This window comes from Melospiza georgiana, chromosome 3 (genome assembly GCF_028018845.1).
Source record: "Melospiza georgiana isolate bMelGeo1 chromosome 3, bMelGeo1.pri, whole genome shotgun sequence".
Classification (NCBI taxonomy): Eukaryota; Metazoa; Chordata; class Aves; order Passeriformes; family Passerellidae; genus Melospiza; species Melospiza georgiana.
Genome location: NC_080432.1, coordinates 43,658,744 through 43,684,311, shown reverse-complemented (window position 1 = coordinate 43,684,311; position 25,568 = coordinate 43,658,744). Strand labels below are relative to the sequence as shown.

General features: G+C 38.5%; 1 protein-coding gene across 1 annotated transcript in view; it reads left to right on the top strand.

Annotated features, from left to right (window-relative positions):
* The first annotated feature begins 799 nt into the window (after positions 1 to 799).
* The window catches only part of ZFAND3 (zinc finger AN1-type containing 3), a 134,433-nt gene continuing 109,664 nt past the window's right edge, over positions 800 to 25,568 (top strand). Inside the window, exon 1 of the mRNA XM_058020694.1 lies at positions 800 to 894. Within this exon, the coding sequence (XP_057876677.1) occupies positions 824 to 894 (71 nt within the window). The 5' untranslated portion in view covers positions 800 to 823. The remainder of the gene's footprint in view (positions 895 to 25,568) is intronic.

Sequence of the window (25,568 nt, the reverse complement as noted above, 5' to 3'; positions counted from 1 at the left end):
CCCGAGCGCGCACAGCCGGCCCGGCCCCGGCACACTGCGCTGGCAGCGACCAGGACAAGGGAAAGATATTGAACAGCGTCCCTCGGCGAGGCAGGTCCCGGCACTGCGGGAGCGGCAGCACGGGACGGGCCCGGCCCGGCCTCCCGGGACCCGCTCCCACCGACAGACTTCCGCGTCAGGGGCCCGTGTGCGCATGTGCCAGCGGCACCAGCACCCCCACCCCGCCGGCCGTCCCTGGCTGTACCACTGTGTGCCCAACGTATGGGTAGAGGCAAAAGAGGGCAGCGGCTCCAGGCGGTTCTGTGGGCCTCGGCCCCGTCTGGGACTCGTCATTGAGAATCCTGTTCTCTTCTCGAGCCTATGGGTGCCCTCCAAACTCGCTCCTCACCCAGTTCCCGCACGCGATCCGCCCCAACTTCCCCCAGGGATGTGCTGTGGTACATGCCGCTCCCAGCTGATTCGGTGGCTTGACGAAACCATCGCGCTCAGGACGGGGGGAGCCACGGGGCCGGAGGGGGGACACGCATTGTTGCGCGAGGGGCCGAGCGGCGCTCCGGGGAGGTCGGGTGCGGGCCGCTGTGGCACCGGGGCGGTCACCGGCACCGGTGGGCGGGCGGCGCCGTCGCACGGAGCTCCGCGTCCCCGTGCCGCCGCATCTCCGCTCCCCTGCCCGCCCCATCGGCAGGGTGCGGCCGGGCCCCCCCGCGCCCTCCCCCTCCGCCGCCTCCCCAGTGGTGCCGCCCGGCTCCAGCTGACCGGCCTGGAATCCCGGCCGGGAGCCGCGCGCCCCCCGCCCGCCGCCGCCCCGCGCCCCGGCCCCACCATGGGAGACGCCGGCAGCGAGCGCAGCAAGGCGCCCAGCCTGCCCCCGCGCTGCCCCTGCGGCTTCTGGGGGTGAGCGGGGCCCGGGGCTGGGCTGGGGCGGGGAGGGACGGAGGGGGACGGGCGGCCAGGCGAAGGGCGAGGCGGCGGGGGGCCGCGGCCGGGCGGGGGCGGAACGGGCCGGGTCGTAACCCCCGGCACCGGCGATCGCGGGGCCCGAGCCCGCAGCTCGCCGCGGGGAGGGGGCGGCCCCGGGCCCCTGCCGGGCGGGCCGCGGGGGTTCCCCCCCCTTCGGAAGAGGGATGTCTCCGTGCCCGTGGGTGCCGGGTCCCGGGGGGCCCGGACCGCGGTGTCGAAGAGGCAGCGGGTGCCCCGGGGGGAGGCGGCCGCGCTGCCCCCGGGCGCGGAGGGGGAGGGGGTGCCGGAGCCGCCCGCGGCCCCCCCGCCGCCCGGACAGCGCGGCCTTCCCGGCAGCCCGGCGGGGGAGGCCTGGCCGCTTCCCCGGGCACGCAGGTTTCCTGGAGAGGCCGCCCCTCCTCTGGGGCTGCGGGCTGCGCTCCGGGGCCTGCCTTCAGCTCCTCAAAGGCGCAGCTGAGTAATGCGGCCCCTGGGTGCCCTGACGGCTGTCCCTGACACATCCCTGCCCTGTGCCCGGCAACCGGGAGCTGCCGCTGCGATTCACGCAGGGCAGCATAACTAATGAGGGAAAAAGGCTAAGGACAAAAACACACTTCGTTCTCCACCTTATGAAAGCGAAGTGGTTCATGATAGATAAGGCCCTTGTTAGCTGGTTGCTGATACCCTTTTAGGGAGAAGGAAGTAGAGGTCATTCCTGTTTGCCAAAGGTGAAAAAAAAAAAGTAAATCTGTTCCTTCCTAAACTACCACCTCTAGGGTTGTGTCTGTTGAAGATATTTCCGTTACTGATTTTTTTTAAAAAAATCACTTGTGCCATGGGAGATGGTATTCTAGCAGATACACATCGTCGTAAAATGTCTTTAGTGCCTATCACAGCAACATTAGTCCCTAATGTTCTTATTTATGGAAAATTCATAGGGTATGTGACTAAATAGACTTTGGAGGGCCCACCTGAGATTTACACTTGTCTGTGGTTGTACTTTCTTGGGATTTATGTCATGCAATTTAAGGTACTCTGGGGAAGTGGAGGCTGAGAGAAAAAAGATGCAATAAGAGTGATTTAGTGATGTCACTGTAGGTTTGGTTGGTTCATTGAAGTGGCAGGATTTTAAACGAAATCCCATTTTTTAGTATTGACAGAAGCCTGAATTGCAACAAATGCCATGGCCCTGTGGGGAGTGATCTTACAAGACAGATTATAAATACATAGTAAATAATTTTGTTAATTTTTGTTTTGCTAGGCACCCATATTTGGATCTGATATTTTTTGTAAAGTAGTGGAGAACAAGTTTTTGCTATCTCTAATGCAGTGCACTGACTTCTGTAACATGATACTTATGGGAGAATCGTAGAAAGTTGAAAGTGAACTTTTTCTTTGGGCTCGACTTCTTGGCTAGTTCAGCATGTTTTGATAATGAGAAGAAAATCTGGTGCTTTGTGTTCAAGGATCTGCTTAATGGTTACAGGAGGCTCTCAAGAAAACCCATTGCCTTTAAAGCTGATTTTTTAAAACATGCTTCCCGTGCACAAGCAGATATCAACTGGTAATTTTTTTTTGCCCTCCCGTTTTTTTTCCCTTCAGAGTGCCATCCATGCAGGGGTGTTTTTGTCTGATAATTTTGAAAGACAGCAGTGTGGAACAAAACCCTCACTTTTTCCACTAATACAGTGAATGAATTAGCCCATTTTTCAGTCTCTTTAAGTGTCTGCCAGGTGCATTTCAATACACAGTGACAAAATAAGTATCTATTTTTCCACTTTAAAAAATTGTCCTGTCAGTTTTCAGAGTTGATTGCTGTACTTTTCAGTCCTGAAAAAGCTTAAATGACTACATGACCTTATTTACCTGGGCCTTGCTAGTGCTAGAACGGATTGTGTGGTAAATCAGTGCAGATGTGCCTTTCTCTTGGAGTTGCATTGTCAGGAGTTCTTAAGGGGTTACAGTTTTATGCCAGCGTTCTGAAGAAAGTAAGTCATGATAGCAGAAAGATTTATATTTGTGTGAAGTTGAAATTCTGCTGCTCTAGATTTCAGCTAGGGTTCCTAGAGCAACCCTTGCTCTCCCTAGGGTTATGACATGTTTTAAGACAGCATCTTACCTGTAATTTTCATGTCATTTTAATGTCTGTCAAGTCATGTTTTGGAACAACAGGGCCAGTACGTTTAAAGCTATGAAAAGTTATGAAACTTGTAATTTGATGTAGTAGTTTCTATTGAATTCGTAAATAAGGTATGTAGAGGTATTATGTTTTTGGGTCCCTGTCAGTGCAGTGGTTGAGAGCCCTTTCACAGTTCTTCTTGAGTCAGCCCAAGCCAGCAAAGCAGCAGAGCAGTTTTGTGTCTGGGGGTCAAACAATAAGGTCTACATTTTACCAAGTATAAAAGATGATGCCTTTGTTTTTTAAAATTGCTTTTATATAATGCCTATAGGACTCTTTGTAATAAGATGCATGTTTTCTGCAGTAAGCCACAAAGACAGAAAATATTAAGGAAAAGACAAAGAATTATTAGAATTGAGGTAAGCTATGGGCTCCTGTGCTGAAGCTTGCCCATTGGTTGGATGGGGATGGAAGCAGCCCCAGAGACACGTGTTGATAGTGGTGGCATGCAGAGAGATTACAGGAGCAGACTAGTGTGTGCTATTGCATTGAAGTTGGAGGCGTTCTTCTTTTAGAAGACTTGGGTTTATATTAGAAATTCAGATCCTCTAGGTTTCAACAATCTCTAGAGACTGGAAAACTACTAAACTCTTGATGTTTCAAGATCTGAGAGACTGAAAAATGAACAGCTGAAAGAAGATACTTTTGAGTGAGCCTGTTAAGAACTTCTGAAACATCTGCTTAAGGTCAACAGCTAACGTTTGCTTGCCTTTTGTTGAAGATCACAGAATCCATCCTTAAATCTGCAGACTCGCCCTTCTTTTTAGACTCTCCAGTCAGTAATTTCTGCTTGAGTAAGGTTTAAATGGAGCACTGAGATGATCTTGATATTTTACAGAGTCATTTCACTTACCCAGATAATCTCAGCTGAGAAACCTCATCAGTATTCATGTTATTTATGAAAAATTCATACAACTTAGTGTTTGGAAATATTTTGCTCCCCTTTCCCCCTGTTTTTGTATCTTCAAGTTCAGTCATTACAACTATCTCACTATTTATTGGAATAGTCTTAGTATACAAAGATTGGAAAGAGTTCAGTATGCAAGTTATTTTAGATTTCTTAATCTAAAATATGCTGTAGTTAACTTCTGATTCTTATGTCCTGGAAAAATGCTTTCTTATTTTCCCGGCTAACAGACCACAGAATTATAGAATTGTGTAATGTTTATGTTTTCTTAGACTACTGGATTTCAGCCCCCTTTCCCTTATGATGTATATGAGGTCAAGGTTGAAGATTTCATAAATACATGAAAATGTTACTGGATGTATTATATTCCAGTTAAGCATTTTTGCTTATTAGAGATGAGGCTGATTCTTTAATGACCTACATGTTGGCAATTTCCCTTTCACTTTTAAAGATCTCCCTGAGGGTTTCACTAGTGAGTGAAGCCATCAGAGGGGCTGGGGATACTGCTGTTAAATGGGTGTATGCATAGAAGGGACTTGTAAGCTGGTGGTAGCCTATACTGTGAAAAGAGTATGTCAGAGGGGGTAATACTTTTACAATTCTATTTGTACTGTTCTGACTGCTGCTTATCATTTTTATTGTCCAGACTGATACCATACCACTGCATTTAGTGCCTTAGAACCAGAAAAGAAGGAAGTATGTTAATAGACATAAAACAAATGAATTCCATTCTTGAAATGGTGGCAGCCAGCAGGAAGTTGATTGAAAACACAGTATGATTAGTTTCATCTCATCTTAGTTCTGGCAACTATAAGGTTCTGTAGTCAGCTAAAACTGATAGCAATATTATTTGAGAACTTGCCAGCAGGGCTTTTGCAGGATGTTGCCATTTGGTCTGCCTTTTTCTGACACTGCATGCATCATATGTGTGATGAGACACTGTGCCCCAAGCATTCTGTGCAGGCCCAATTCAGAGTTTATTTCTGAGTCTGGATTTTCCAGTCACTTATGTATCATCAGATCCTTGTCATGCCAATCTGGCTCTTTCCTCAATTTTGTTTGCTAAAATTAAACATTTGATCAAACGGTGAATCATTTCACTTATGCATGATGAGTTTGTGAGTGTATGTCACCAAAACTTGCTTTTAGGTTCTAAACAAACAATGGTTATATATATGTGCCATTTAGAAGCCTCTTTTTTGACTAGTCTTTTCTTTACTTTTTTTGGTGATTACCGCTATTCAATCCATAGGAACTCTCAGTGTTCCTTTTTAATAAACAGTCTCATCTCACAGGCAGTGTAGGTCATTGTGAATGCATAATGCCTCCCTAAACCTAACTTTGCTTTAATTGTTGTTGCAACCTCACATAGATATTCCTAAATGAAGCTTGAGTGCACTGTTGAAATATGTATCTTTCCCTCTGAGAATCTGTTTTCATTGGGCTTGGATCATGCAGTTCCTTAGCCAGGCTTTCCCTGGCTGGCACTTTGGATCAGATGCTGGAGTAAGGAGTGAATTTGTCAGTTTATGTGAGACAGTGTACTCTATTTTGCTCTTAGGTTAAGACTAAAAATACCTTAAGATTCTAATTTTTTAATATTATGCATGAACTTATATAGTACTCTGTTAAATTATTGAATAAAAGAACTTGAAGCAGTTTATGTTTAAATCCAGCACTAACTGCTGTAATAATATATCTATTGGTCTTGCAGAAATAGAAGTGACAGATTATTTTACTGAGAAACAAAGACTCTGATGAGAAATTGATTTATTTACAACTTTCTTACAAAGTGCTACAGTGTGTGATAAGGGATGTTGGAGAGGCACTGAAATTATTTGCTTAGATCCTAATTTTAGACGATACTGAGAATTATGAGATAGAGAAGCTTCTGTGTGAGGAGGGAGTGGTGGTGAGGAATTGAGCTTTGTCATGTTCCCTGCTTGAATAAATATGCAGGATAAAGAATGATAAATTGTGATTTCCCTCAGTCATAATGCAACTAGAAGGACATATCAAATAAAGTCAAAAGTATAAATTTTATCCACTTTTTTGTACAGTGAGCTCTTGCTTCTTGCAACTGCAGTTGCAAGGTATCACATTTTTGCTAAGTTCTCCATTTGCTGTAGAAGCTTACCTTGTGAAATGGGGCTTATTTGCACTTGAAGTAAAAGCAGATGAACTGGATTTAATACTTTAACTGTAATAAGCTCTTTTCTAGGAATGTGAAAACAATGCTTTCTTTTGCAGTACTTAATAGAATAGACAAAACAGAAGGGAGATTTTGTTACTTAATGAAAACCAGCTGTTGTGGATCAGACCAAAGATACATCCAGCCCTATTTGGGTGATAAGTGATGCTGAGGGAATAAGCATAAGGACAGGGCAAGCATGCAGTGATGCTTATCTTGGTATACCTCCTTTGCTTCTGGCAGTCTGACATAAAGTTGTCCTCTGTTTTATAGATTTACAGCTTAGTAGGCCTTACCTATTTTTCAATAAATTTGCATAATGAATTGCTGAGGCCATATGTACTCTTGACCCTTACAAAATCCTGCAGGAAGATGTTCCATAAATTAACAATTCTCTCTGTGGGAAAAAAAAAGTAATTGATTCTGTTTTTTTTAAACTTGCTGTGTGATAATTCTAAGGAGTGAATAAATTCAAACAGCTGGTGTATGAGGGCGTTTTATTTAAGAAGATCCAAAAATAGGCCTGCTTGATTAAAAATGTGTGTTAACGTAGTGCAGCCAGAATTTGAGGAAAAAGCCCTCTTGCTTAAACCATGAATTTATTCAAAATCTGTGTATAAAATGTTTTGTAAATATTTTCTGATTTTAAATGGGTGCTGTGTTAATTATAGACAGGCATATCCAGCACCTTTTAATCTCATTGTAACTTCCTCATCAGTCAGAATGAAATTCACTATCGTAGCTGCTGTTCTTACAAGTGGAACAAACAAGGAAGGAGGAGATTGTCCTCCTTTTTGAACTTGGAGGAGTTGAAAGTTTCTGTGTCTAGGTCACCTTCCCAGTTTCTGTCTTGCTGTGTGACAGAACCTTATCCTGTCCTCTGTAAACTGTGGTTAGTCAAAGCTGTTACTGTTTGGGCAGTGCTGGCAATTATTCCCCAGTTAGTGCTAGGAATTATCTGTCCTAATGCTCATTATTAAAATGTTCCAATGTCGTATGGTACCATAGGTGTGTGTTGTGTAATGCTTTATTTTGATGGAGATGCTTTTGGTTATCAGTAGTTTCTGATGATATGCCCAGTCAGTCAGAGGGTTATAATATAGGTATCAGTTTTGGGGAAATACTGCTGTTGATTTTAATTCCATAAATTTCAAACAATTTACCACTTCTGTTGAAATTTGATGTTAATATTGCTGCTGCATCTTGGACAGCTGTTAAAGTCTCATATTGGTGGAAACCTCACGACTCAGTATTTCTTTTAAAGTGTTGAAATCAGTGATGCAAAGCATTAACTAGAGAGAATGATCCTTGATTGATGTATTTATTGGAGATGTCTGATTTTGACTTGAATGTTTTCACTAACATGCTATGCCATTACTGGATTTTAATTTCTTTTTAAATTTGAAGTTAGTGAATATAAATAGGCACAGGCTTTCTTTACAGCCAGTGGGTAAAAATTATGAATGTGATATACTTTCTGAGTCAATTATTGCTTATATTCTTTGAAGTTAAAAAATGTGTTCATGTGTCTCCTCAAATATGCAACCCTGACTGATGTAATTATTATTGTACTTCAAAAGTTAAGACAAATGTCTTGTGAGTGTTGGATAGTATTTGATCTTGATTATGTTGAAACCCTTATTTGGGTTAAGATAAACTTCATATTCACTTTAGGCTACTAAATTCCATTTATATTTTCTCCCTCTTTTTATCTTCTTTTTAAACTGAAGTGTCAGAAATATTTCCTGTCTATTTTGACCAGGCAGGGCTCACTAGGATGGAGTGAGCTTTGGAAGAAGAATTGAAAATCAGGCAGTAGCTGCAGCATGAATCAACTTCTTTCGATGACAGATCTGTGAAGAAACGTGGGTCAGAGTAGCTGCAGATATTAAAATGGCATCTCCTCAGGACACTGAGAAAGCCACATAACAAAATATTGTTGAGGATACCATATGGGTTGAATAAAAAATGGTTCTGACAAATGAAACATTTATGTGAATGACCACAATGGTCTCAGGCTGTGGAGATGATATTAATGTACAGAAGTAGTGGGTTGGTATTTTTAGGTTCTGCAGAAATGCCCAATCATTATCTTCTAATTTAAGATTTTTATGTAAAGCTATTTTTGTAATAGAGCTGGGTCTTTTGTTTGAAATGGTGGAAAGTTTATATACTTTAAAAAGTACAGGGTCAGACTTCTATTTTGTTTGACACTTTTTTGAAATCTTGAATTTCAGACAATGTACTGTAATGCATAGCTCCATTAACTCTAAGTTATTCCTTACCTGTACTCAGGAAAATATAGTATTTGAGGAGTTGCAGTATTCCAGGAGGAGAAGGAAGATGTTCCCAGTTGTGTGTTCAGTTTCTGTGTATAGCCTCTGACTAGTAGCATTGTGGTAAGTGCAGTATTTGCCTGTACAGAGAAGTTGTATTAGAAAATTGTTGATGAATTTTTACACTTAGTGTGTTATCTCCTGCCTTCCCTGCAGTAGAGAATGCTGCTCCATGCTCTGCATGAAAGACTTTTAGGTATCCTGTTTGATTCCATCTGTTTAATCTGGCCACCATTTGCATGCTCTGAACTTGAGCAATATAAGTCAATGCAAAGAAGATAAATTTCAGTTTGTAAACCTTGTAGTAGTTATATTAGTGCGTCAAGGAAGTTTATTTCTAATATTACTTTCTTCAGTGTTATGTCCTTTAATAAATGTGCTTTGGCTAGTATTGGATTTCCAATGTTTGTGTGATGTAAATTAGAGACTAACTGAAAGTAATGAAAAATTTTGAATGGAGATAAAAACCGGTTTTTCTAAAATAATTTTAATAAGCAGTCAGACAAACAGAGAAAAAGACTTTGGTTGATTATTACTGTCTTTAGTTTTTGACTCTTTAGATTATATAGTGTCTAATGTTGGGTGAGTTGTTTATTTGAAGGCCTGTCTTAGTAATGTATATATTTAACTTCTGCTTGGTTGAATGTACTATTTAAGTTGAAAGTCCTATTTAAATACTAAACATCTATGGAAGGGGGAGGAGAAAGGAGCACAATACTGGATTTGAAGCAGTGTTTAAAAGAACGAAAAGCAGGCTGGTTTCATGATAACCACCTAGTTGTGCCCTTGGAAAAGCAGAATCCAAAGTCATGTCCTCATTGGCTTAATTGCTAAAACACAACATCCTTCACAATATGACTGTTACTGGCATCAGCTCTGTCACCGTAACTGCAGAATTTTTATCTCTAATTATTATATTCAGAGGTGTCTCAGAGGAAGCTGAATATATAAAGTGTGTAAAATGCTGTCATTTAGCGACAGTCCCTCAGTATTGGAAATTGTATTGTCCTCTAACTATTGATTAGGTGCTATTTTGGTCCAAGATAATGTCAATATTAAGGAGCCTGGCTTTTTGATAAATCAATTAAGTATCTCTGAAATTTTTCTTTAACAATTATCCACTATTACCTAGTGAAATGCATTTTTTTACCTGAAGCAAGAAGAGTTCTAGGTTGGGTATTGCTGACATCAGTTTGCAGGATGAGGCGTTAGTAATGCTTGTTCATTGCTTAATGCCCTGCTGTTACCTTTTCCTTAGTGATCTCCTTCAGTGAGCTAATGGACAGTGATGGTTTCCAAAATTGTCTGGGTGTTAACAAACGCTTGCTTATTCGTGCAGATAGGTTTCAAATGTTCCCCTGAATTGTTAACATGTTTATCCATTTAAAATCCATTCATCTCTATTTTTAGAATAAACTTTTGACTGTGTACTTCCTTGAAGGAATGAAAGCAATTATCATACAGCATGTTTCTGTAATGAAGATTCTCTCCAATTTTAACTTGCAAGCATGTTAGTATAATTACTCCATTTTAATAGGAAAAAAGCATCTTAATTTAAATTTTTAAAATGCTCAGAATTTTACAAAATTTAAAATACATTTTAAATTCTTTGAAGAAACTGAAATGTTGGGTTTTAAAAAAAAAATTTATACATAGGTGTGTGGATGAATAATCATTTTTGCTATAACTTACAAAGAGCTTTTAGGATTAGTCCGTATATACTCAGTACCTTCCCTAGGTGCTGACTCATTTTTGTACTTTGAAAGAAAGCAATTAACAATAATATTTACGCACTTCAAATATATTTTTCTTAGCATTGAGACTTTGTGATTAGTATGTCTCAGCAAAATAATTGAAATAAAACTTGCCTTGGAAATAATAATTAAGATGGAGCAGGTTGACTGCTTTTATTTAGGAAAGTGGACTAACTCTGCTGCTTGTTAAATCCTGGTGTTGTCAAATACATGGAGTGTTTGTAACTCCTAGCATATTTATTTTGGAGTATGATTCCTTTCCAGAATCTAACATCAAGTTAGATGTTAGAATGCTTCTGCATATAATGTTGAATATCACTATATGTTTTTATCTTATTTTGACTGTAGTTTATTAGCAGTTGTTTTATTTAGGACACTGGATGTTTTCCTGTTTAACATTCTCTTGGGTTCTGCTTTAGACATTGTGCTTCAACGCTGATTTTTTTAGAGACATCTCCCTATGACTTTAGAGACTGTAAACCTATAAAGATATGGGTAGTAAGGTGTTCCTTTTTTAATAAAAGTCCCATTCTTACGTTTAAGTTTGGAAAGGATTTATTGCTATTTCTGCTGCTGATACACTGGGTGACAGTCAGTCCATGCTTTTCTCTGCATGGAGTCTCTCTGTTTTCATTTGTGAATCATATATCCCTCTTCATTCAATTCCACAATGCTTTACAAGCCTTGAATGAGAGATTTTGGAGCAAGGAGTATTTTCATTTAGAAACAGGTGTTTGTTTTAAATTAGGACTTGCTGTGGGCCAATATTGACCCGTTGACATGTTGTTTCCCAGGTGGTTCATCTAGGAGGAAGTGTTTGTGGTGGGTGGAGGAAATCTCTTTCAATCAGAAGAGTTGCTATGCAATTAGAAGAGCAAGAACTGCCTGCATTACACATCTGTGAGTCTCAGGTGGTTTTGCAGCACTCTCTTGATGAAGATAGGACCCCATTATTATCCATTATTCTGTGCTGCAGTCTCTCCTTTGGCTATTAGAGTTCTTGTGTGACTAATTCAGGAAAGACCAGAAATCTTTCTGGTGAATAATTAACACTTCCTGTTCCACTCAAGTGACTTGCAAAGAGAGATTCAAAAGGTAAAAACAAAACCACAGTGATGTGTATTACAGTGATGTATATTATTATATAGCAAATTGATGCATTATATTATACTGAAAATGCCATCACTCAGTGGTATAACAAGAACTCCAGCATTACATTTTAAAATTCAGTTGCCTGAGCTGGAGTGCAGCTGAAATTCAAATAACAGCAAGTACTGGTTGGTGTTGAAACTGCTGTAGTTGGAATCCCAAAGTAAGCAGAACTGGACCAGTGCTTTGAGAAACTTAAGTCTACGGCTTTCAGAGATGGTTATAATTTTTTTGATTGCTTTGGTGTTCTCCCCTCTCCCTCCCCCTTTCAGATCAAGTTTGCATCACACTCCGAGATGCCATTGAGACAGTGATTTAGCTGCTTTCTTATTAGCATTCTTTCTGACCTTATTATTTCAGTTTGCTGATTTAGAATGGCTTTCTGACTTCTGCTAGCAAGGGTTTTTTGGCAAACTTGTACAAAAAAGAGATCTTTTAAAAAATTATTATTTTTGAGGACTATTGTTATCTCTTCTTTTTTTTAGCTATTATTTTTTAAGACTATGTAAGGCCACTAAGCAACCAGCGAGTATTTAAATCAGTTTATGGTCCAAATGTATTTATACTTCTTTTAAGATTACCTAGTGAAATTTAGACCCAAACAGAGGCTTCAAGGACTTGTGTTCTTTGGGTGTGCATGAAAGCAGTTGCAGAAGAGGGTATGGGAAATGGTGAGCATGATCCTCATCTCGGGATTATTAGCTGGTTAATCAGTGGTGCTTAACTTTCTTTGGCTTAGTTTTCCTGTCCCTCATCGTTCTGCAGGACAAATTCTGAAGGTAAGTATTACATTTTTAGTAGCACAGCTGACTACTTAATTTGGAAAAAGTAGACCAGCTTTTGGAGGCAAAGTCATTTCTTCAGCGTATGGGAAAGTTAATGTGCTTTTTCTAAGTATATACCTAGATATTACCTCTGTCCCCAAAATCAGTCTTGCCCATACCCTTAGGTCATCATGGTTGCAGCAGTGACATGAAAGGCAAGTGTGTTCTATCTGCCAGGTCAGGTGGCCTGATTTAATGTTTCTATATTTTTTTCAGCTATTTTTGTGTGTATGTTGTTCAGAAACCCTTGTTTCTGGCATGATATGTAGCAAACATTAAATGTGGTATTCTCCTTACCACAAAAGATTGAACTGTTCAATTTATACCATCTAGAAAAAAGTTAGAGATGTGTTGAAATTGCTTTCAGTCTAGTTGAATTAGGCAAATGTAAACAGTTTCTTTGAGTGGGTATAGGTAGTATTTTTCTTTCCCAAAACAGAGCAAAATCATCTACATGAATTGACTGAAGAAAAATGATGCTTAGCTGAAAATCCAAAATTGTTATCTGCCAGTCTACTGTTTGCACAGGGTTAGATGTTAGGTAAAAGTTTTGGGAAGTAAGAGGACAAGAAAACAACGCACAAAACAAAAATTAGTAATTTACATATTTGCTGTTCATTAGTTTAATAGCTAATAGTGAAGACACTTTTTTTTTTTTAGTTCTGTTACATGTCACTAAATTTCCTAGACTTCTGTCATGCATTAGTGTAAAGGGAGAGTGACAAAAGATTCTGTGGGACTTCTTTCATAAGGGACATTTTTAATTATAAGCGTAAAGTCAGACAGAATCATGGAAATACCAGATTCTCTTTTTTATTTTACTTGAAGACTAGAGATGATTGAAGAGTTGTGGGCTGATATTACTACTTGCTTAAATTTTAAAGCTTATTTTAACTCCTGCTTGTGTTTAGGATTCAGCATTAATTTGACATAGTTAATGAAGCAGTAGAGTTGCAGGTTGCAGCTGCAGCCTGCCCCAGTGGTTGGGTGGTTAAGACTTGCTTGTTGTTCTTGTGTACTGAGAAGGTTACACATAGCTTGGATGAGAGTTGAGGATGAGGTAAGGTTTCGGGGCTCATTTGTGTTACTTGCTGTTAATGATCACTCTGCTTGCTCACTGTGCCTTTGCCTGGCATTGCCTTCAGAGATGCATAAAAAGCTGCTCTAAGGAAAGAGCCTTTGCTGTTTGCATGCATGAGAATAAAATATTTGACTTGGCCCTGATTTCCCACTGTCAGAATTGGATGAAATGAATGTACTGATTGTGATTTATTCCCTCAGTCTCCATTATTAGAGGAAAGTAAGTTGAGGCTTGTTCCCACACTTTCTCCATGTTATTCTAAAACAGGAAAATGGTGAGACTAATAGTAGTTTCTCTAAGTGCTGTGATGCCCTTGTTTTTTGTTCATGTAAATAATTCTAGGCTGTCTGCTTCTAACACTTAGAAAATAGTAAAAGCTACCTTGTGAAAATGACAGCTGTGAAGATTACAGTTTACATTAGTGTGGATCACTGAAGATGGAAAAGCCAAAATATCACCCTGGATAAAGGTTTCCTTCTCCTGTCGTGGGATGAAGGATGTAGGATGAAGGCTTTTTTTTTTCACTAGATGTTTAAAACCCTTGAACTTTAAAGCAAAATGTGCATTCTGAATTCTTTTTACTCTGGTAATTGAAATGCAGTTGTCTGAGACCTGGGAAGTGTGCTGTGTGAAACAGGAGAAGGGCACAATGCATTACATAGAGGGTCTCATCCCGGCTTCACATCTGACTGACTCCCTTCTTAGAAAGTGCTGTTCCCTGACCTGTCAGCCACTGAAGGGCGCGTGCAGCAGCTCATTTCCTCCACTTCCCATCCGAGATGACCAGTGCAAACATAGTGGAGAAGAGTGAGCTGCCCCTACAGCTGCTCCACACTGCTTTCTGTAGTAGCTGTGGTCATACTTAAGGGGCTTTTGCCTGATGAGCAATGGAATAAGAGCTCCTGACTCAGCTTCCAAGGCACCATGTGAGAAAGACTGTCTGCAAACATATATATTCAAGAATAAATTTAGGCTATCAAAACTTTAAAGGAGATAGGAAGGGGGAGGATAAAGCATGTTCATATTTTGGTTATTCCTTTAGTTTCCTTATTGCATTTTCTTCTAAGTACTGCAAGTACAAAAGAAAAACCTAAGTATTTTTATTTTTGTCAACAAAAGAATATAATAGTTTTGGGTGACCTTGTTCTGTCTGTCCTCCTGCCATTAAATTTTAGTTCTGCTGCACTTGCATAAAGACTTTAGTTATAAATTTATAATGAAAATGTCAAGTGGCTAGTCACAAAGTATGATCTATCTTATTATGTAGACACTGCAAACTTCTCCACAAACGGCTTAAAACTCTTTAGGAAAAAACCTCACTGCTTATGTGCAATTGAATTATTACAGCAAGAAACACATTACAGAATGGTAAGCACCAATGCTTTTTACAATTTTGCTTTAAATCTTGATGGAGTCAGTAGGACATAGGAGGATAAGGTTTAAGATGTTTGAGAGATTCTGATTATTTACTTAGTATGGGCTGCTGATGGGTTTTATGTAGTTTTGAAGTACTTCTCTTCAATTAATAGTATGAATTAACAGAACTTACATATTTAAAATGCAGAAGTGGCCTGATGTAGATTGGTCTGTTTAAATTTGGGAGTTTAGATTTGTGGGTCACTGATTAGCTGAACAGATTTGGGTATGTCAAAGTTGTTTCCAAACAAGACCTCCTGCTGTTGATAGCACATTTGATGATTGACCTGAACACTTAACTAACCTCCCTGTCGTTTAGCATGCATAGTGCTTACTTAGTTGCATTTCTCATTAGTTAGATGCTGAGAGGAAATGAGATTAGCAGGTTTTGTTTATGTTTTGCTAGATTTTTGAATAACACTTTCTTATATTGCTGCATTACTTAGATGATAAGTAGGAAATGCTGGGTTTTTCAAAAAAGAACAGCTTCTGCCTGTTTCTTTGAGCTTTATGTGATTTGTTACAGTTTGCAAGTGATAGCCATGTACGTCCTGCTTTTCAGAGCTGCCACAGGGAGACTGAAATGTAAGATAAATACTTTTTTCATTAATACTAACATTCTACTAAACATAAACTTGGAACTCTAATCACATTAAAATATTTATTTCTACTTTAGGGGCACAAAAAGTTCCCTAAACTGGAAAAAGCAATTTGTCAAGTTGACATTATGCAGAATTATCAACTCTTCATAAATCAGTGTGTTTTGCACTAGAGTAGTTCAAAATCCTAAAATTGCTTTCTCAAGCATGTAAAAGAAGTGTGATACAACATAGACCAGGAAATACCTGTGTCTGGTAGAGATACAAATGAGTTCAGCTGCAAAAATATAAAGTTGGTAAAAATGCAGAGGAGATTGAAAATCAAAATATTTGTTATCCTATTGCAAACATAAATGGAGATTTATGAATGGAAGGTGTGTATGAAGAAAGCTGAATGATCTCTACTGGATATATAATTTGGTACTTACAGGAGCAAAATTTGCATGGTGACTTGCTACATAGAGGAGCAAAATTTGCATAGGTAAGAGCAGAGAGCAGGGTTGCTTGCACACTATACAACCTGTGAGGAGTCATTTGAGCTCAATTTCAGAGGAAACACAGAACAACTTTTTGTTGCAGTGGATGGATATTATCAAACTCCATCTTTGGGAGACAAACAGTAAGAGAGCTCAAGCTTTCTTTTCCCTCCCTTATGTCATTAAGAGGAGTGAGGATGGTGTTGAAAGAAATTTGTGAGAAAAACAGCTAGAAATTTTCACTACACCTTGGAGCATGAAAATAGAACAATATTACTTTATATTGATAGAAATAATGAAATCAATGAGTATTTTCATTCTAGAGAGTATTACAGTCTTCTGTGTTTCTGTTGCTGAGGTTGTTTTTGTATACTTTGAAATAGTGAAAAGCTTAAAACTGATCGAAACAACTGAATTCTGATATAGAATCATAGAGTCTGTTGTATTTTTTTTTCCTTGTGCAACTTGAGTTTTGAGTGATTTCCTGGGAGGGCCTTTTATCTAGTTAGAGATGCCCTGAAAATAACGTGATTGGTTTAAAACCAAAAAACTCCTTATCTTTCATGAGTAACAAAGCAAACATAGTTCTTGTAACTGAGTGTCCTTCATTGAAAATCTAAATATAAGAAATTATTTCAAAGCATTTAAATGACTTGTGTGTTAAACCCCCTTGACACTCGGGAGCCTTTGAAAATGTTCCATTATCATCCATACTTACGTAATGTGATCAAACAGTGATTGTGGGTTTGTAGGACTGGATCCAGAGCCAGAACTGTGGAGAATATCTTAGTGGGGTGATTTACTTCAGTGGCAGAGTCAGCCCTGGATAGGCTTACGTATGATTTGACCTAAGTGCTTTTAAAATGTTGTTGTGTCGTCCATTTCTTTTAGAAAACGTGTGTATGTTTAATATTGAACCAGCTTTAAACAACTCTGAAAAGAGTTACATGTAGGAATAAATGCTGCAGTTTTACATTTTAATCTTTTCCCTAGCTGGCAATACAACAGAGCAAAAACTGTTGTGTATGCAATCTGTAGTTCACATTCAGTCTTGTACTAAATGTTCAGAACATTTTAAAGGAACGCCATGAAATAAGTTAACTAACTATAGTTCTATCCATGGTTTCCACATCTGAAAATAAGTAATTACTAGGTAGTGACATTAATATTTTTTAATATCCATATGAAATGTTTTTCTATGGCTGTGGACAGGAGTGCAGTTGTTTTTATTGTAGTTTCATGATACTTATTTAATAATTACCTAAGGCAAGCTTTGGTTTTTTTACTTCTTACTGGTTAGTCTTTTATGTGTTTAATTACTGGCAGAGATCATTTTGTGTGTGTACTAAAATAGAAATGGTTTCCCCTTTGGTAAGATGCATCACACCACAGTAACCTGCTATTGTTTCTGATTGTAAACTGTTTTGGAAGAAATACTTTATCAGCATTATGTTTACATTCTATTTATGACTATTTTTTTTATAGACCCCATAGCAGTATACCAAATTTTTGCATCATTTGATTTATTTTCAGTTTTGAGATAGAAACGCCTTCAAGTATTTGTTGTGCTTCAAAAAGATACAGTAATTTTTCTTTTGTGGATTTTTGCATGAGTATGTTTACAGCCTGCAAAACAGTCTACAAGTTTGAGGGAAGAATTTGGAAATCCTAGATGTAGTGGGTCCACTCTGTTGCATTTTAACTCTTACGTGAGTTTCTCTGCAGCCTCTTTGTGCAATATGTCTGAGTAGCTCATGGAATCTGGTGGCACTGGTAGCATTAGGATTTTTCCTGATCAGAGTGATCAAATAAATTGTTTGAAGTAGGGGACAAGACAGGATTACTGAACACATTGACTGGTGAGAGGGGAATAATTTAGATGATGGTAACAGAAAAAAAAGGTGTTTAAAATATACTTAAGTTTGAGTATCCTGAATCAACAGGTTTTCAAATTCGCATACTTCCTTGTTAAATTCAGAGGAGAGGTGGCAGGGCAAAGAGCCAGGGACAATAGCTGTCATTAGTATGTATGTTTGATGTTTTATCTTGTGAGTTTGAAAGGTCTTTGGAATATTTTTGTGTTTGTCATAATAAATGCACCCAAAAAAACCCCTCTAGTGTCAGTGAGATGTGGATACCTACACTGGGTAAGAAATAGTCCGTGAGTCCAGACAAGCTGTAAGCTCTGACATTGCAGGGTGTGATGTTTGATTCAGTACAGTTTCAAAAGCCTCAGGAACTTGGAAGATGAGTCGGTAGTGCAAAAACCTGCATTACTCCATCCATATAAATTCTGCTTTTAATTACATGTGGTATCAACAGAATGTAAAGCTTTCATACAAAACAGCTTTTATGGAGAAAGCTAATGGTTTTGGAGGTGTTTTGCCTTCCCCTAAGCAGCCTTTGAATTATTTGAGACACTTCTATAAACTCATACTTTCCATTCTTCTTATGCTATAAATGCCAGAAGTACAGCTGCTGTCACTGACCTTCATCTGAATAATAGTAAGATAAAAATTTTCAAAACCTTTGGGCCTGATGTATAAGTGCATTGCTTTGTACATCAGGGAACTTCACTGAAGAATGAAGACCAGAGTATTCAACTGAGTATTCCAATTCAGAGGATTTTTTTTTAAACCATATATGCAATACTTCCATTTCAGCTGAAAGTGATGATTCAAAATAAGACACCTTTAGGGAACAAAAAGCAGAACATGGAGAGACAGATATGACAGTCTGTCCCATTGGCAGCTCAGAGGTAAGAAGCAGGTAGTTCAAAAACTTTTTTTTTTTCCTTTGGACCATTTTGTCACTATTATTAAGGAGGCTTCTGGACACTGTGCTCTGGGATGAAATGTTCACACTGTATTACAGGAGCAAACCTTGCCCACACTGTGTGACCAGTTTTAGTATAGGTGTTATAAAGGAAAAATGAAACCTGCAGTGTAGTTATGGTTTTCTTGCACTGTAGCAAAAATACAAAACTGAATATAACTTTTATTTCTCTGAAACTGCTTACAGTGATGGTTGCTGTAGCTGATGGGTAAACTGTGACAGGTGATGCAGTCAAATGCAAGCTAGAATTCTATTTGCATCTTGAAGCTTTAGGAAAGTATTGGTTACTGGTTCACAAATAGTAAGAAAATAAGCTGTCATAGCAAAAATAGCATAAGATAGCTGGGGAAATAAGAGGATTTTTGGATTTTTGAGTTTTTTTGGGTGGCTTTTTGTTGAGTTTTTTCCCCTAGAGTGAGTATTGTAACAGGGAGGAACGTATTTCATAATTTTAAGGCATTTTATTTCATGTGTGAAGGTTTAATGTGTGTTTAGGAAGTTGTCTAGAGAAAATGACTTTTAAGCAATATATCTTTATATTGCTTTGTACTCTTGCATTATGAAAGCCATGAGCTGACTGCTTGAACTTATGATTTCTAGTCAATTTCAGGTCTCCAGAGAGCACATTTCACAGGCCACAAACTGACAATGTTAACAGTACACTAATACAAATATACATATAAATATATATTTTATCTATCTGTCTATAGATGTGTATTTCTATCTTGGTTGGAGCATGGTGGTAACAATGCCGGGATTGTGAGTTCAATCCCTGTGCGGGCCAGTCCCTTTAAGAGCTGGACTTGTGGTTCCCTTCCAACTCAGACTATTCTGTGACATACCTATATATATTTCTCTCTATATAATCTCATTGAAGCCATGGACCTTAGTGTTTTCTTACTAAATTGAACATGTAATCTCTTGTAGCTGACTTTAACAAAGAAGCTGTGTTACATTTTTTTAAACTTTTAAGATATAGGGAAACAAAATTCTTTATGTGATGCATAGAAAAGCAAAAGCGTTATCTGTGATTACAGTTACATATTTTACAATTGCTTTTTACAATTTTACAATAATTACAGTTCTCAGATGACTTGCAAATGAAATTTGAAGGAGAATAAAATTGTGGAATCTGAAGCCCCAGCCATTTGAAAATACTAAGCTACTTACCTTTTAAAAAAGGGACTACTGAAATAAAGTGTCTCACTTGCTTTTATTCCGTTGTTGTTTTAACCTTTATAGAGACACTTAAAGACTGAGATTTTTCAGTAGATCTGGTGGGCCTGCTTCTTTGCTTCTGCTGAAGTTACTAAAGTCTCAAGAGCAGAAGTGGGAGTTCCTGCACAAACCTTTACTGAGGGAGCAGGAAGAGTAAAGATTATGATTTTATTCACTTCGGCATTTCTCAAGCATTTTGTGAATGACTCACATTCTATTTAAATACAGTAAATGTTCATATTTGTTTTTATAGAATCTTTGCTTGGTAATAACACCTTCCAATGTGTTCGTTCTCTCACCTTCTGATTTGCTAGTTTTATTGTGCCAAAAAGAAAAGCAGAAAAGAATAGACCAGGATTCTTGTAATACAGTGTAAAAAGGAGGCAAACAGATACATGCTTGTGTAATTGCTCATATTTTCTTTTCTATACTGGGTAAGTTTCCTGGGTTGTTTTGCTTACATGATATTGAATCTTGTAATATGCTAAGTTATAATATTGATCCAGTTTCATTTAATACAGTATTCAGCATTTCCCCTTCTAATAACACAGAAGACTACCACATCAATAAATGTATTTGATTACTGAATGCTAATTTTAGTGAGTTGTATTTCTTCCCTAGAGATTCATTTGCAGACATGGGCATTTGCAGTCAAAATTGTCATCTGGTAGTGCCCACTGCAGATGGCATTTGCTGGAACCTTGCAATGCAAGTGTAAGCAGGTTTTGTATTTAATTTGGGTTTTGTAGAGCTCAGGGAAGGTCTTCAGAACTTGCTCTGGGTCCTGTTGTGACTCACCCATTGGTACTGGAGTGTGGTAGCCTGCTTCTGTAATGCATTTCCTTTATACATTAAATTCTTTTTAGTGTTTCTAGTAGTTCAGCTGATTCAGTGTTTACAACAACAGAAGCCCATGTGTGCTGATAGTTTGAGTTGTAAAATGTTTCACAGATGTTAGAGTACCTAGAGAATTATAAATGTTCAGTGCAAACTAGCAGAGACCCAGAGTACAGATTTTGTTAATGCAGCAGATAGGCATTATGTTAACTCCTACCTCTGTGGGTATTTTCTGTGATGCCACATCATTTTAAAGGTGCTGGGTACAATCCATGGATTTTAGACCAATTGTATATTTGAAAGTATATTGAGTCATTAACATTTTTTAATTGAACAAACTGTAAATTTAATTTTCTGACCTTGGTTAAGTGTGAAGGCTAAGGGGAAGTGAGCACCATCTAATAAAAGATGAGCAGTCTCTCCCCAACTTCCTTTGCTGCTTTTTTATTGCCATATCTGATATTTTAAATTTTTTAAAATTCTCCATATTTAAAAAATAACTAAACTCTTGCCAAGAACTAACCTGAGATTTGGAGTCTGGTCCATTTTCTCTTAGTAGGTGAATTAGATACACTGGAACAATTTGCCTGTTCTTCATAGGATGTGCTCAAAAAAAACCAGGCAGAATATTTACTGATAAATAACCTCCTGTATTGTGAACACTGTGGGACACAGCTGGTCTCTCTTAGAAATGCTTTTGATTTAACACAAGCCGAGCTCATACCATAAACATCTCTCAGGAAAATAAGTGATTTTAGGAATTATATGTGCAAGATACTTTTGAAGTTGGCTGTAGTTGCCTACATATCACAACACCTGCATTATTTCTTTTGCACCCAATGCACCATAATACCTTTAAGAAAATAAATATTAAACTTCTGATTAGAGAGTATGTTTGTTGTAGATCTGACTGTCTTCTCAGGTAGTAATTGTGTAAATAACAGAGTTTGATGTTCATGCCATTGGTTCCAATTTAACAAATGCTAGGAATGATTTAACAAATGCCCAGGTATGATGGGGGTAGCTGGAAGTTGGCCCATGCAAAAGTTATTAGAATGTGCTTGTAGTAGGTTGTTGGATGGTGAGCAGTGCTGATTGACAGCATAAGGAATAATTTGTTCTGTGTCAGGGATAACAGCAGCTGCATTTACAGTGGTGAGCGTTAGTTAAAATTTCAAACAGTGAGTCCTTTAAGCCTGAGATGACAGGCTGTATGGAGAAAGATTCTTAAAATGTATCAGTGAATCTGTTCTTTTCACCGATCCTTTCTGTACTTCAGTGGGTACAGATGCTCATAGTGGAATATAAGGGATTGATTTTCAGGCATGCTGCAGTTGAACATGCACAGAGAACAGTCTTTGGTCACAGTCAGAAACAAAACAATTTAGGATTCTGACAAGATGCCCAGCACTTGGATATTTTAATTAATAGTGTTTTGCTGGGATAGCTGTGTTAACCACCATATCTGAGTATGTGGAAAAAAATGCTGTTTCTTCATTTTAGAATTTTGAGAAATGTAATTTTATGTAATATTTTGAAAAGGTATAGGAAGTTGAAAGATGCAAAAATAAGAAACTCAGAACAAACTAACATAAAAATGCCAGTGTTCCATTATGACATTGTGACACTTGTCTGATAGATTCAGTTCAGCACTGATTCTGTCTGGTTGTTTTTTGTGTACTGTGCTCATTGTGTTTCAGTTCTTATGGAAGATACTCCGTGCTGTTGACTCCCTGATCAATGCCGTGACAGTAGCAGTGACCATACTACCGCAAAAGAGAATGGAAAGGTGTTGATTTAAAAGAAAAAAAGAAAAGCATCTCTATAATTATTAACATTTACATACTAAGACTCAAAATACTTTTATTTAATTGTTTCCTCTTGTTGCATTATTTACAGAGAAAGTTAAACATGGAAAGGTTTATGCTGTAAGCTTTCCCATAACAGAGAGTTCTTCTTTTGTCCGGTGTTTGTTTGAAGAGTTTCAATTTTTGTCTGTAAGAAATTAACAAACATAGACTAGTAGTATGTCAGTTTTATTCAACGAGTCAGGTGCATGTTAACTTGAATTAATATGTGATAAAAGAAAATAGCAAAGACTGGAATACTGACTACTAAAAGAATGCATGGAATACGCTTAATCTGTGTTTTGAAAAAGTAACTTAATAAACTTAATTCTTTTATAGTAGAACCAAATTGTATGGCTACAATTACAGAAAGACCAGCAGCCAGACTTATAAGCTAACTGTAGGTAATGAGAAGATTTAATAATATTTTAGTATTTCATACTATATCAGTGATAGGCAGGTTTAAAATCTGTATTTAGTGAATAACCTTTCTTCTCTTTCTGGAATTGTAGTGGGGCATTTAAATGCTTTTTCTTTCTGAAAAAACATGGAGTATTATTTTTATTGTAATTCCTCCTGGGCACATGAATCATAGAATTTGAGCAAAAGAGCACATTTACTTGCAGTTCAGTTACTGAACTCTACAACATTGTTATCTCATTAACTTTCCAAAATCCCTTACTTGAAAAAAAGAATGGCATTGAGCAGCATTCTGTGGGTCAAGTTCAGGTCTTAGAAATTGTGTTGAAGATGCAGGGAGGAGATGAAATTTTCAGATTTTTAAAATCTTTCATGTTTAATATTTTAATCACAGCTGGAGAAAACCTCAAAACCAACCAAACAAAAAACCCAAAATAATGTTCCCCTTCCCCCTAAAAAAAAAAACTCAAGTCTCTCAAGCTCTTCCATTTAATTTTGGATTTCTTAATTGTGCAGATTTCCTACACCCCATACTTTTGGAATTGTTTTTGAATGGACTGATTTGGGATATTTCATAGAGCAAACCTCTTCAGCAAGTGGAGGATCTTGGGGCTGAAGACACTTTCCATGGCCAGTGTCCACTGTGTCTTAGAAGCTCCTGAGAAAGCAACTTTGTACTGAACACTGCTGAAAAGAGGGTGCTGCTTTATATGAGCTGTCAATGGAACTCTGGGTCCCAGCCTATCAAATGTCGTTTTTCACTGAACTAGTGGTGGTTAGAGTATAACTGCTGTTGTATTTCTTTACCTGTGTTTGTGCCTGGGTGCACATGTGGGAAAGAAAAAATCACACCTTTTCCATATTCAGATTCACGTCTTGCTTTGCATAAGTCTTTGTTATTATCAGCCAAATTCTTGTTTATAGTGTTTTGGGGTTTTTTTGAGGGTTTGTTTGCTTTTTCAAGTGGTATTACCAAACATGTTTATGTTGGTTTGTACCTTAACTCTTTGTTGTCCTATATTTTACCTTTTTTTGTTTAGTCTTTTTCGGATGCTTTAGAAGTTGAATGTTTAACACTGTGAAACATTGTGAAAGAATTATTTTATAAGCAGTTTTATGCCGGTTAGAAATACTGTATTGGTTGGAATGATGCTGAACTGTTAGAAAACCTCAAAGTACTTATGAGAGGATATCTCTTCTCAAGGTTAAACATTCCTAAGTGTTGTTCTGAGCCAAGACTTTGTGTAATGTGTTGGTGAAAACATTAGTTCATAACATTTCTGCAGTATAGCAAGAGAGTTACACTCTGTTTCTTTACTCTGGGATGGTTCTTTTGAGGGTGGAAGCCTCTCATGCTGATAGACAGAAAATCAGGGACAGACGTCCACCTGAGAGCTATTTGGAAATTGGCCAAAATTCTGGGATGACCAACATGAACATGTAAACCTGCTTTTGCTAAGAGTAAGATAGTCTTGGGTGGTTCATTCCAACTTTAAAAGTTTAATGTGGGTTTTTTTCCTACTTTCTTTGTGTTATTTTTCTGCTGTTGTAACAGCAGGGTGGAATTGTTTTCTGACAGTGTAGGTAGATCTGCTTTGAGGAATGTTTTGTTTAGTTAACTGGCAGATTGCTCCTAGTGTAGGCATAATCTTAATACAGTTCAGATTCCTGAGGAGGAGCTGAAGTACTCTTGTTTTCTAAAATAGGATCATGAGACAAAGCTGCATTTTCACCTGAGAACTGGAAATGTCTGTGTGTAGTCAGTCAGGTGTAGAGGCAGCAGTGACCAGAGTAAGAGCCCCATTGCTTCTTGACTGTACAATTGGGTATAAGGCAGGATAGGATCAAAGAAAGTGAATTTCCCATGGTGAGCATCCAAGTAAACTTTTGGGGACTACTGAAACTTGTTTTAAATGGGGAGGAGAAAAAATGCCTGCTAACTTCCATACTGGTACCTTCTTTCAGATGTGTTTATGAATAATGTAGTAAATAGGATTGCAGGCATGTTGTCCAAATTCTTCAGCTGCTCTTGGAGAGGTGCCACAATTCTATAATGGTGTGCAGTTCCAGAAGGATTCAATAACCAAGGAGTGCAGAGAACCATAAAAGGGAGTTTGTCTCTCATTAACAAAATATCTCTGATTGCTGCTTTTTGGTGTTGTCTAGGCAGGTGAGAGATCCTGCTGGACAACCTTGTCCAAACAGGACACAGCTCTTTACCCACCTCAGATTAGTAATGCTTTCTTGCTTTGTCCAAGGAATACTCTGTCCTCTTGGTTTTGGCTGCTTTATTTCTGAACCTAGCTTCCTGTGTTTTTAACTCATAGGAATGAATAGTCAAAATAATGGTTGGGATTCTAACTCATTCTGTCAGATCTTTTGCATATAGTGCGCCTTCAAGTGCCTGCTCTCTCCATGTTTAGGATGGTCAACACTTGCAACTCCTTTTTGCTTGATTAATATTTGACTTGTTAGACACGAAATGTAGAGCTCTGCAACAAAGTACTTTGTTATATAATTCTGGTGTTCTGCTAGCTTTTGAGAGAATCCACATGGCACA